At 36.2% G+C, this 12,749-nt stretch overlaps 1 protein-coding gene across 1 annotated transcript in view; it reads left to right on the top strand.

Moving 5' to 3' along the window:
• Positions 1 to 12,451, top strand: part of GGH (gamma-glutamyl hydrolase) — a 13,767-nt gene extending 1,316 nt beyond the window's left edge. The window contains exons 4-10 of the mRNA XM_010708987.1: positions 984 to 1,034; positions 4,627 to 4,711; positions 6,413 to 6,551; positions 6,878 to 6,984; positions 7,089 to 7,179; positions 8,213 to 8,350; positions 9,991 to 12,451. Coding sequence (XP_010707289.1) covers positions 984 to 1,034; positions 4,627 to 4,711; positions 6,413 to 6,551; positions 6,878 to 6,984; positions 7,089 to 7,179; positions 8,213 to 8,350; positions 9,991 to 10,112 — 733 coding nt within the window. The 3' untranslated portion in view covers positions 10,113 to 12,451. The remainder of the gene's footprint in view (positions 1 to 983; positions 1,035 to 4,626; positions 4,712 to 6,412; positions 6,552 to 6,877; positions 6,985 to 7,088; positions 7,180 to 8,212; positions 8,351 to 9,990) is intronic.
• The last annotated feature ends 298 nt before the right edge of the window (positions 12,452 to 12,749 follow it).

Below are 12,749 nucleotides of genomic sequence, written 5' to 3'. Positions count from 1 at the left end.
CCCAATTTCTCTTTTTTTTTTTTCTAATTCGTAAAATTACTCCCCTCCCCCTAGTTCACCTTAGTGGTTTTTTGAAGATAGTTATGTTCAGTCTAATGTGTATTGTCAAACAAACACACATCTGGGGAGATACTATCTTTTGTCACATTCTGTCATCCTAGAATTGAAGTAATGTAGAAGGACTGTCCTTGAAAAAATCCAAGTCCAATTTTGCTCAAAGTGTGGCTTCCTGAGTAAAAAGTAAAAGAGTAAGTAGAAGAACTGGATGTGCTTCATAGCCAGCAGTTGGCTCTACAGAAGTAAATGCATTATTGTCAGATGTTAAAGTGAGAATCATACAAATGACAATAATGGAGCATCAAAAAAATCATGATGGGATGTACCCACGCAGACAGTAAGGAGAATGGTGAAGTGCCTAAATTTTAAGTTAGTGTTCCTTATGTAGGTAATGGAGCTTTCAGAATGGATGCTGACCAGAAGTTTTGCTGATCACACACTGAATGGTTGCTTCCAATTTTTTAAGCTTAGTTAGATACTGTAAAGCTGGACACTGAATATACACAGTGTACACATTTTGCATGAGTGTAGAGCTATTGTACTGTTTTCCTGATGTTTACTGATCTTTCCATCTGTCAGTCTTTTCTGAAGAATGGGTGTGACCAACTGTTTGCAGTTCTGCACATCTTGGGATCAATCAGAAACCGGAGTTGCCAGTTTGCAGGAAACAATAGCCACACCATTTATGTAAATGTTAAATTTAATGATTGGTTACAAAGGGGTCTCAGAGTATCTAATCCTGAACCATACCTGACAGGTTCCTGTTTCATTTGCACCTGGAGTATTTTATTTTGAATGTTTAAACCATACTTTTTGTATATTTTCTATACTTCTTTCAGTTCAGTAACTATTATACTTTTATGGTTTCATATATATATATTTATATATATATTATGTGTTTTGTAATTATTTTCTTGGTATTTCAGATTAAATCTTTCAGATGAAGAATATGATAAAATATTCCACTCTATTAATGGGTAAGTTTTGAGCATTGTTTTTCTGTTGAAATACTAATAATTCTTTTTTTTTTTTATGTAATATGCTATTTTCTCAAGGATGTTGTCTTTTTGCTCTCTTGAAAGCTTGTGCTGTATACTGCGGACATATAAATCTGTTCTAAGACAGAGCACTGCTTCATCCCATGTAGATCTGCTCCATTTTCTTCCACTTGGAGCATGTCAGATTATCTGTAACACTGTCAGGACTCATATTAGCATTTCCCAATGCAGGTAGTCGGAAGTGGAGTGACAGAGGTTAACAATTGGTTTATTCTTTACAAGTTAAGTAGGTCACTTCCTTTTTTTCTCATTCTCCTTTAAGCGATCACCTTGATTTTGAAATGTAATACCCTTGCTGGGTGCGTCATCACTCAGTCTTCTCTGCTCCAACCCTATCTTCTTTCTTCTTCCATTCTCTTTCAGTGCTCTCCATAGTTCCTCCATCATCAAGGCTTCTGATTTCCATTCTCTTCTACACCTTTCTCTTTGGGCTCTTTCTGTCTTGAATGGTCCATCTTGCCTGCCCCGTTTCTGAGGCTTGGGTCTCTGTTAGACGAACATATTCCGAATTTCAGCTGACCTTTGGTAACTGTCCCCTGTGTCTCTTTTCCACGTTTTCCACATGTGATCTAGCTTAACATGCTTTTAATTGTGATCTAAGGAAAGTCAAAATCGTTTATGTTTACCTTGTGCTAAAATCACAGAAGAGTGATTTAGATTTAGAAGAGTTATATCAACTGGTGCTACGCTTCAGTAGTTTTGTGTGTGATCCCATAGCACATGCTTGGTCTACTTGTCATGAGATGATCATCTTAGACCATTAATTTTTTCATAAATCTTATGCATATAACAATATTAATCACCATGACTAAAATTTGCATGTTTAGACCAGTGGCTGTCTGAGAGAGTTATGTCATCTTATGCCCCACAGCATTCCCTACACATTAAGATGTGGGTCTTCAGAGTGTTCTAAAAAAAGGAAGTGTAAGGCAGTTGTGCTTTCTTCCCTGTGTCTTCTTGTACTGGAGACGAAATGAGTAATTTCCTCACTTTTTAATGACTGCAACCCTCTCTTTTCATACCAGAGGGACTGTAAACAGTGGAATCTCCTTTCTACCCCCCGGTCTTTGTCATTGCTTAGTGGAGTATTAGGCAAATAGATCTTGTTCTCTTATCCTTCCGTCTTTGCTGAGGTTTACAGTTGGGTCTGTGCTATGCAGGTGGGTAAGAATGATCTATATTTCCTCTCATTACATTCCACTGTCAGCTCGTGGCTTCTGTAATACAGTTGTGTATAAGTAACAAATGGGATCTGTGGAGGGAAGGACTCTCTGTACTGTGGGAACTTAGTATAAGAAAGAAATAGGTTTGTCTTTCATGTTGTGAGACCTTAGCTTGAGGTCCTTTGCAGTTGGAAATTCTTTATTATTAAATGCCTTCATCATAAGACTATGAAAGTTACTGTAGCAGAGGTAGAATTTTATGAGTATAGCTTTGTATTTCTGAGACAGCCTTTGAAATCCATGGTGAATGTCATCAGCTCTAATCAGTGAGAGATTGTAGAATGCAGGCAGCTGCATTTCGACCTGCCTATCACAATAACAAGCCATTATCATTGTTGCTTAATGAGTTACTTCTGTCTTGTACTAGCAGAAATGTCAGGTTTTTTGTTTTTGTTTTTTTATTATTATTATTAATGTTGGCCAGTTTGAATAGAAGGAAAAAGTTAAATGAATTTCCCACCTCTTCCATATGAGGATCACCATATTTGTCTAAACAAATCTCTGTAGAAGTCTATAATTTGTCCTTTTTTGAGAATATCTTCAACTATATTCATTTTCTAAATTCAAGCTACAGAATAATTTGTTTTTGTGAATACACCTTTACTTTTCCAGAAAATATTTGATGGCTTTTGCAGGATCCTGTGAATTGCTTACCTTGAAGTAAATCCAGTCCCAGGAGTCTTAAGCGCATACTCACTCACTTTGTAGATGCTTGGGATCATATGAAATGTATCACTGAGATATTAACAAGTAGCCAGAACAAGTTACAAGTTACTGTTTCCAGAGCTCGGAAATGCTGAGGAAATCCTTCAGCTGTTTTTGTGAAAACTCAGTGGCTGATGGAGGTAGCTCTAGTAAATCCAGTTGAGTTCCCACTGCAGTGGATTAGAGAGATCACTTGATTTTTTCCAGTTTTAGCTTTATTTACTTACTGACAGAAGTATTTGATTGTGCATGTCATCATTTGCATGTATGAAACCTGTTAGACTGTGTGAAGTCTTAGGCTTTTGTGGTTTTTGTAGTTGGGAAGCCACACAGAGATTAGCGACAGTTGTATTTTTTTTTTTTTTAATTTATTTTTATGGAGGAGAAAGATTGCACACTATTTGTTTTTGAAATAGTCTCTGAGATTACTCTGTCTTATTTAGCTAAATTAGATCCTCTGTGACCAAAAGTTACAGCCAAGTATACTTTTTCACTTTTCAGTGGGAACTTTTTGATCTGTATTATCTTGCATAAGAAGGGGTACAATTTCATAGAATCATAGAATGGCCTGGCTTGAAAACCACCACGATGATCATCTAGTTTCAACCCCCCTGCTATGTGCAGGCTCGCCAACCACCAGACCAGGCTGCCCAGAGCCACATCCAGCCTGGCCTTGAATGCCTCCAGAGATGGGGCATCCACAACCTCATTGGGCAACCTGTTCCAGTGTGTCACCATGCTCTGAGTGAAAAACTTCCTCCTAATATCTAACCTAAACCTCCCCTGTCTCAGTTTAAAGCTAATCCCCCTTGTCCTCGTAAACAGCCATTCTCCCTCCTGTTTATATGCTTCCTTCAAGTATTGAAAGGCCACAATGAGGTCTCTCAGGGGCTTTCTCTTCTCCAAGCTAAATAAGCTCAGTTTCCTCAACCTTTCTTCATAAATTTGTCTCTACTTAAATGGGATGAATTGAACAGGATGAATTGAGAATAGGGCCAGGATTTTAAAGTTATAGGAAGAGGCAGCTTGGAGTGAGGGTAGAGTTTGATGGAGTCATTGCAGACAACTCTTTTGTATAGTAGCAGAAGTATCTCTGTTTCATGTAGTCTCTGTTTTTTTCACCTCTCTCTTTCTCTATGCTATTTTTGGTCATGTCTTTTTGCTAATAATCATTTATTGGTATAAGAGCACAAAATTTTAGAATGTGATTCAGTAAAAGACTAAGATAATGCAAATGAATAAGACTAATGTATAAGATATCACTACATATGTGATAGCTGTCTAAACTCACATAATTAATGAAAAACTCATCAGTACAGTAAGCCTACCAGGCTATTGAGCCTCCCAGCCAGTTGAGTGTCTTCTCTAGAAAATCTGTTTGAATTGCCATTGACTTTTCTGACTAGATCCCTCCTGTTCCTGGTGGAACCTTGGATACCCATTTATAGATTTCAGAAATCTAGATGTCGTAATCCAGACCCTTAAAGCCACTGTCAGTCTTTTCTCTCTTTACACTGTCCGGGTTTTAATTTGATCACTATTATTCACTGTTGCTAATCATATTCTTGGATGTTGCCTTTCAGGGTACTTTTTCCAGGAGGTGGTGTGGATCTGAAGACTTCAGAATATTCCAGGGTTGCTAAGATATTTTACCGCAAGGCATTAGAGGTAATTACTAAGGAACAGTCTGTTCTTGTTGTCCCTGTTCAAAAATCAAAACGACAAGGAGGCTCATGTTCTAGTTTCCCAGTGGCATCCAATGTGTTAACCATAAGCCTGATAATAAGTATCTCATTGCTAGCCTCTGCTTAAAAAAATCATTTCAAAGCTTAAGATTCAGACATCTGACACCCTCCCATGTTATATGTGGTGTCATTGTCTTAAATTCCACTTACCATTTATTCACTGTAACTAGGGGCTTCATTGCTGTTCTGAACCTGCAATAAAGTAACAATAAAGCTTTGCAAAAGTACAAAATATCCAGGGACATTAAATGCAGAATAAAGATCCACCTAAATGTTATTATTAGTAAACCTCTCATAAATAAGGCTTAGAGTCAGAAGGAATTCTAGAGAGGTTCTCTAACAATCCAGTCTACAATCGTGTAACGTTAAAGCTTCTCCTAACATATATTCTACAGTTAGTGAAGCACCTTTATTCTTATATCTAAGTAGATTGAAATACGTCTTTGAAGGTGCATGTGAAATGTCTACTTTAGCATGTTAGCTTATTGTACTAATTACCAGTGGCTTGGTAGCTGTAAATAGAACAGATATTCTGAAGTTAATACTAATTTAACTTATAACATGACAAAAAACATGTGAAAGGTGGTATTAAGTACTTTTTATTGCTAATCATTAGCTTTTTTTTAGGAAAAGATTGAATTTGTGGGAAAGCTATTTCTTTCAAGGAGCATCAGGAAGGCTCTGAATCCTTATGGAAAACTTAATTCTCTCTGAGCATAAGAGATTCTTTTTTTTTCTTCTAGATAATAAACACGTTTTGAAGTAAAACTTTACTGTCTTCTATGTGTATTGTTGAAAGGAATGTGGATCAGACCAGGAAAGCACAGGCATCCACAGAACCAGTCAGCTGCTATGATATTAATGTTGCTCTTCTATCATCTGTCTCTTGTCTTTTTTCATAGCGATTACTCATCTGTCACCTTCAACTTGAGTCTTACAATTTTATAAAACTAGTGATCTCATTTGTCTCTACAAAACTGCTCATGGTGTAAAGTGCAGCTTGGGGCGGTGGTTTCTTGTGGTTTCCTGTTAGTGTTTGCAGGACTATTACAAAATTCTATTGACATTTCACAACAAATTGTGTATGTCATAAATTTATGACCAAAGAGGCAGACTTATTGGTTGATATGTGTCCTTAGGGTGATTAAAAGGCAGAAAATAATTTTCACTTCTTCATAGGTCATGCTTACTCATCTTTTTTTTTTTTCTTGTGCTATTATTGGTGATTGCGTATTTTAATTTTCATCTTTTAAGACTTGATTAGCACTATAAAATATTAGCAGTTTTACAAATGTAAGGTGTGCTACCATAATCAACAATAAACTAGCAGGTATGTAATAGGCTGAATGTTATGGGGTTTTTAATATACACTTATCTTCCAGACTGATGTTTGCTTCTTTTTTTAATTTAATTTTATTTTTTTATTAAGTTTTTAAAGAAAAGCTGAGATATTTGATGTAGTTATTTCAATTGCTGAACTGTTACAACCGTTTGGTAGAGTTTGTACTGCTGTAGTAGTTTTATTTCTCACCTACAGAGGTGAAAGTGAAAAGAATAGGAAGTTCTGTTCATTTTTCTTTCTGTAAATCTTCAGTACTTTATTTTGTTGTTGTTTATTTTGAAGGCTAATGATAAAGGAGATTATTTCCCAATATGGGGAACATGTCTTGGACACGAGTTGCTGACATATCTCACAAGTGGTGAAATTTTACTTGTTAATACCAAGACAAATGGTTTTTCGCTCCCTTTGAACTTTACATCAGGTGAGAAATCCCACTAAATCTCATGTCTGAGTTTTGCTGAGAGGTATTGTGGTTTTGTTTGTGAAAAGTACACAAGGCTGAATGTTTGATGGTTAAGTACTTTCTTATTAATTTGACCAAACTTTTATAAAGTCTGTACAACTCTGGATTTATCTCACTGTTTTTTTTTATTTCTTTGCAGTACATTCTTAAATAGTGAAGTTTTACCACAGAAGCCTGACAGTTTGTTTTAAAGTAGTGTTTTATTATATTTGTTTCCTATTCACTAATAGACAGCCCGTTAGCAGCTTGGATAATGGACAGTATCTGTTTTTTCTTTGTGACAGCTGCAAAACAAAGTAGATTATTCAAGAATCTTCCCAGTGATTTGTTACATGCCTTTGCTACTGAGCCATTGACATCAAACTTTCACATGTGGAGCATTTCCATGGAGGTATTTGATTGTTTTACCTCACAAACACAAATGCATTCTCTCTGTCTAAACTAGAAATAAAGAAACAGATAACACATCTTTATTTTCTTTCCTTCTTGCTGCAGAATTTCACTAAGAATGAAAAGCTTTATAATTTCTATAATGTTTTGACCACTAACACTGATGATGAAGTGGAATTTATATCTACCATGGAAGGTAGGAAAATGAATTTCCTTTCTAAAATATGACTGTAACAAAGTATTTATTCAGCAGTTTCAGAGGTGTGGTGGCATTTATGCTGTTTTGTAGTGCATGCTTACTGTTAGAATAACAGGGTGAGTGCTGGCTCTGGCTGTGCTTTGGCTGTGATGGATGTAGTGTTTGCAGAGAAAGTTTTTCTTTTGAGTACATATTTTTGAGGTTAACTACTTACTTCTTTCACTCACTGTTCCCCTTCCAGATGTGCTATGACACTTCAACACTGGAATGTTCCAATACTGTGGTATGAAGTGTATAGCACTCATCCTGTAATACCTTAACCCCTAGTGTACCTCTGTTGCATCTTGCTTGTTGTCTGTCTGCTTATGCATGCCTTCCCATGATGCTTTATTACCCATTTGAGTACAGGGAGGATAATTCATGATATTGAAATAACAGCAATTTCTCTCATTGCTTTGACACCAGTACTGGTAATTGTACTTCTCCAAAATCCTTTTGCTTTCCCTATCACGTTACATATGTTTTCCACCAGGCTTGCTCATCTCAAAAAAACGTATTAGCTCATTAGAGAAGGGTTTATTTTGATTAGTGCATGACTAGCAGCTCTACAATAAGGCCCAGCTGTCAGCCTATGGGATTCTTCTGTATGGCATGCTGGCAGTCCTCCAGAAGAAGAGGAGAATAGCAGTTTGATCAGAAGACGTAATCAGGCTAATGATAACATATCTTGTGCCTGCAAGCAGTTTATCACAGAGCAGTCATCACGTGCTGTGGCTCTGTTTTTTATGCAAGACTTAAGGACTCGCTTCTTCCTGGTATGGACCAAATGGGAGCTTCCTCTGGTTTGACTGTGCCTTCAAGAAGATCCTGATACTTGGACCTGTTTCAGCTTGCTCTTTAAGCTTTTGTGAAGCTATTGATAAGTGAGGGTTTTTTGTAGCTTGTTCTTTTTTTTCAGTAAGACTGAACACATCACTCTTAAGGTGTAGATCTTGCTTTTATGCTTTGATGGAAAATGTGTTTGTTGCAGCATACAGATACCCAATTTATGGTGTCCAGTGGCATCCAGAAAAAAATCCTTTTGAATGGAAGAACTCATCAGGCATTCCACATTCCTCATCAGCTGTAAGAGCTGCATATTACATAGCTGACTTCTTTGTTAATGAAGGTAAGTTTATTGTTTGTAAACGTGAGTCAAGTGCCTCTTACTGCTTCCTGAAAAGCTTACTCTGCAACCTTTATATAGGCTTATAAAAAGTAAGGGAAATAGAATGGCTTTGTAAAAGTGGCATCAAAAGGCCGACTGTTGTAGCAGAAGTAGACCAAACCTTTTCAGTAGTCTGGGCCAAAAGTCTTGCCTGTGCAGTGATTTTCTTCTGTTTTGAATGATCTCTGTAATGTCATATCTTCCCTTGCACAAAGACTTTAACATGAAAAAAATTATACATTCATAATTCTAGACACTTCCTCAGTTCTAAACCGAGTTACCATTGTAGTCTGTTCGCTATCATTAAATACTCTACAAATACAGGAGTACTTGAAGTGATCAAACTTGATTATACATTTATCAATGCTTCCTACACCATTCTGCTGAAATACTGGTTTCAGGCTGTTCATGAAGATGTCTCAGTTGATTGACTGGGAATATAAAAAACATAATCAATAACCGAACTGTGTTTGGACTCTAGGTTTGACTTCTTGATTTTTGGAACAGGTTGCCCAGTGAGGTTGTGGATGCCCCCTCCCTGGAAGCATTCAAGGCCAGGCTGAATGGACTTTGAGCAACCTGGTCTTGAGAGAGATGTCCCTGCCTATAGCAAATGGTTGGAACTAGGTGATCTTAAAGGTCTCTTCCAACCCAAACCATTCTATGATTCTTATGAAAAGAGCAACCAAATCAGAGAAAGGGACAGTGATTTAAAATAGGCAAAATGTGTGCTGACATGGTCGGTGAATGTGTAGAAATAAAAGTCATGTTTAAACTTACAAGTTTAAGACTATTTCCTTTCATACTGTAGTCTTACGCTGCTTTCCATAAAGGTAGAAAAATAACATAAAATCCCTTGACAGTGTCCATAAGCTTCCTGTATTTTATTGATTTTAATAAGATTCTTATGGGATAAAAAAGAAAAGGTATAAAATACTTCCATTTAATTGTTTTTGTAGTGTAGTAGTAGAACACTATATATTTTGTAAGCAGAGGTAAAGTTACTGTGGCTATTATCCAAGCAAATGTGGCAGCTTTTCTGGTAACTCTTCTTCCTGTTGAGATACAGTGCATATGAATTTGTGTACATAGATGCACATATGGTGAAAAATGTAAACAACTGACAAAAATTAAGAAAACATAGATATGTGTATAATTAAGCCATTCTTTTAATATCACTTTCATATCCATATGTAACTAATTTTAATGTGTAGAGTTGCCAACGTGACAAACTAGAGTAGGATTCAGTTTTTATTGTCCTTAGAAACGAAACCATGTTTGCAATGCATCTTTCAGTAGGCTGATGCTCTGATGCATTTCTTCCAGTGTTATCAGTATTGCTATCTCTGATAGGTGCTGCCAATAGCTCATGAATATACCTTCTTCTATAGCCTGGATTTTAAATTAACGGTTGAATTTCTCCCTCCTCACTAATAAAATACTGCTGTAAACAACTTTCTGAACCTGTATCTTAATGATTCTTCTTATATTAATTGCTGTAATTTTGTTTGCTGTTACACGACACAGAATAACTTCTCTAACAAAGATACTGCCAAGGTTGATAGCAGTAAAGTGATCTGTACTTCTGAAATGTTTTACAGCCCGGAAGAACCTGCACCGTTTCCCCAGTGAAGGTGAAGAAACAAAAGAATTGATTTATAATTATACTCCGATTTATACAGGAACGTTTTCTTCATTCCAGCAAGTCTATTTTTTTGATTGAGTATCTTGTCAGAGGTGTGGCATTCTCTTGGTAAATAGAATTATTTGCCTGCATTGCATAATTAAGCTGATATAATGCAGTGCATGTGACAGAAAGACAATAATTATCTTATTTTACAATAACTTATCCTGCGTTTTTTCTGTTCTATTGGACCACTAATCTAAAATTTTACATTCTAGATCATAACTGTCTTGGGTTATACTTTATTGCTACAGAAAAATACATTTTTCTTCTGGGAAAGGGTTTTTGATTTTACATATGAATTTGAACATTTTCAGGTTTAGTACAAGGAAAAGCATTGCATTCTTGTTTCAAAATATGGAGATTATCTCTGTAAAATGTTGTGTACTGTAATAGCACTAGACCTCTAGGTATATTGTATAGTAAAATCCTATCTTCTTCAAATGATTTAACAAATGAGACCTTGGATCTTGGGCTTGTAAATTTGTCTGTGTAACCAAGTTTTTGAGAAGGATGATTTTGTTATTCGAAAAACTGTTCAAAATTATAAGCAAACATGATAGCAAAGAGACACAGAAAGGATGTGTTATACCTGATTTCTGAAACTTTGTGTTGTACATTCAGTGCTGTTCAGAGAGCTTATACCTCGTGAATTCTATGTAAATGTGAAGATGCATTTTAAATTAGGTGTTGCAAATATCAGGTAAAATAAGTAAGTGTGAGGAGCATAGTTATGTTCTGTTTCCACTTTCTGCTCCTTTCAAATTCCATTTTATATGTATTCGAAGAGCCTGTTTGAGAGTAACTGGAATCAGCAGACAGCAGATACACACAGAGGTCTGTAGAAGAAGGTAAACCTAACTTTTGCTTTATACACACTCTAACTTTTTCTGTAGGTGCTGAGTAGAATTCTCACTGTAGTTAAAGGTAGTTTTCCATTAATTGAGTGAAGACAGTAGTCTGCTTGTGTTTTGTTGGATAGTTAATATAGCTGGAATAATAAAAAAAAAAGTCTATTAGAAAACTTGATGTTGGCATAATGTTGCATTTGGTTCTATTAGTGAAAATATATTGTGTTCAAAAGACAATCAACTGCAATTCTACTTACTTGCACAGTTTCCGTGTTAACATCAGTGGGGACTTGGAGTTTATGGAAAAAAAACAGGTTCATACCTCAGCTCTGTTTTGTGGTACCTTAAACTCTCCAGTACCTCAATCCAGAAATAATGCCTCCTATTTCTTTACATGGAAATAGCAATAGATTGATACAAACAGCAGAACAATGCTACAAAATACTATTTTTCAACACAGTCATAGTCATTTGCCGATTTGCACAGATGAGCTGATTGAGATGCTCTTCCCTTTGTGGTGTGACAGCTGTGGTCTTTCATATTGCTGTCACCACTGCTGAAGTGCACCCACTGCCTCACTATGCATTCACTGTTTGGGCTCCATAAACTTTTGGCAAGAATTGATAAATGTCTACGGGTGCAATTTTTTCAGGGATTTATTTCCACCCCTTTGCTTCATGACTTGCATGTGCGATGCCATTTTATCAGACTGCCTCTCTGCTGCCATGTGTCCCACAGCAACAAAATATATGGGAATATTGGTGGGAAGACTTAACCTCTACTGCCACACCACCACCATCTGCCTCTGACGTGGGGCCGCGTAATAAAATAGGAGACATTATGTTCAAAGCAACCATATCTGAATACAGCTGGCACATTTCTCAGGGTTTTTAATTAAAGGACTCTCTAGCTTGTTCTTTTTGATGAAACAGCTGTGTAAGATAGAGAATGTGAAAAGCATTAATTAAAATAATATAAACAAACATTAACTGTGACTACTGTATGAACACTGCTTTGTAATTACAAGTTTAGGCATGTTATAATGCAGATTATTTCTACATTTGCCAAATTCAATTGAACTTTTTTTCATGTGAATAACTTTATTATGTTAACTATATTTAGTGGTTCCTAGGTAGATCCAGTGTAAAAGACCATCTTGCTCTACAGTTGCATATAGATATAGCAGCTGACATGAGATACTTACAAAAAGAGACTAGCTGTCTGTTTCTTATTCAGACTGAGTTGTTTAGAATAACTCTAAGGATTTGCCTGAGTAAGAAGGGCAGGATTTAGCCTTATAAGCAGGGACCAACTTGGCAACTGAAATGTCTGCTAACTGCTTTTGGAGTAATTAGTTCCTAAGTGTGCAACTTCAAGGAATATTGTGTGTAATATGGTAAAAGAGCAGTGTATTATTATGAACTTGTATCTGGCTTTCCTTTACATCCTTTATATTGTGAAGTCTTTTTTGGTGCTATCAGTGATTCTTTTTTCTATGATAGTTTAAATAAAGTTTATTGAAGTAGATTTGCATTTGTGTTCTCTTTTATGTACCGAGGATAAAGCATTAATGTTAATTGACTTTTTTCCCTCCATCTGTGTTTATCATCAAAGAAACGAATTTTTATGATTCTCCATTTCTGAACGTTCTGTGATAGTCACAAATCAGAAAGCTGCTCTAGCTTGTGTCCACTTGGCATGGTTTTGGGAACCGTTTCTCTGTTGTAATGTTGAATGTGAACAAGCTGTCTATGGTAAGTTAGACCTAGAAAGTATGCAGTCATCAATCTCTGTTTCCTTCTGCCACTTGGCACTATAAGTGGAG

The sequence above is a fragment of the Meleagris gallopavo genome, chromosome 3 (genome assembly GCF_000146605.3).
Source record: "Meleagris gallopavo isolate NT-WF06-2002-E0010 breed Aviagen turkey brand Nicholas breeding stock chromosome 3, Turkey_5.1, whole genome shotgun sequence".
Classification (NCBI taxonomy): domain Eukaryota; kingdom Metazoa; phylum Chordata; class Aves; order Galliformes; family Phasianidae; genus Meleagris; species Meleagris gallopavo.
This window is presented reverse-complemented; position numbering and strand designations above follow the sequence as displayed.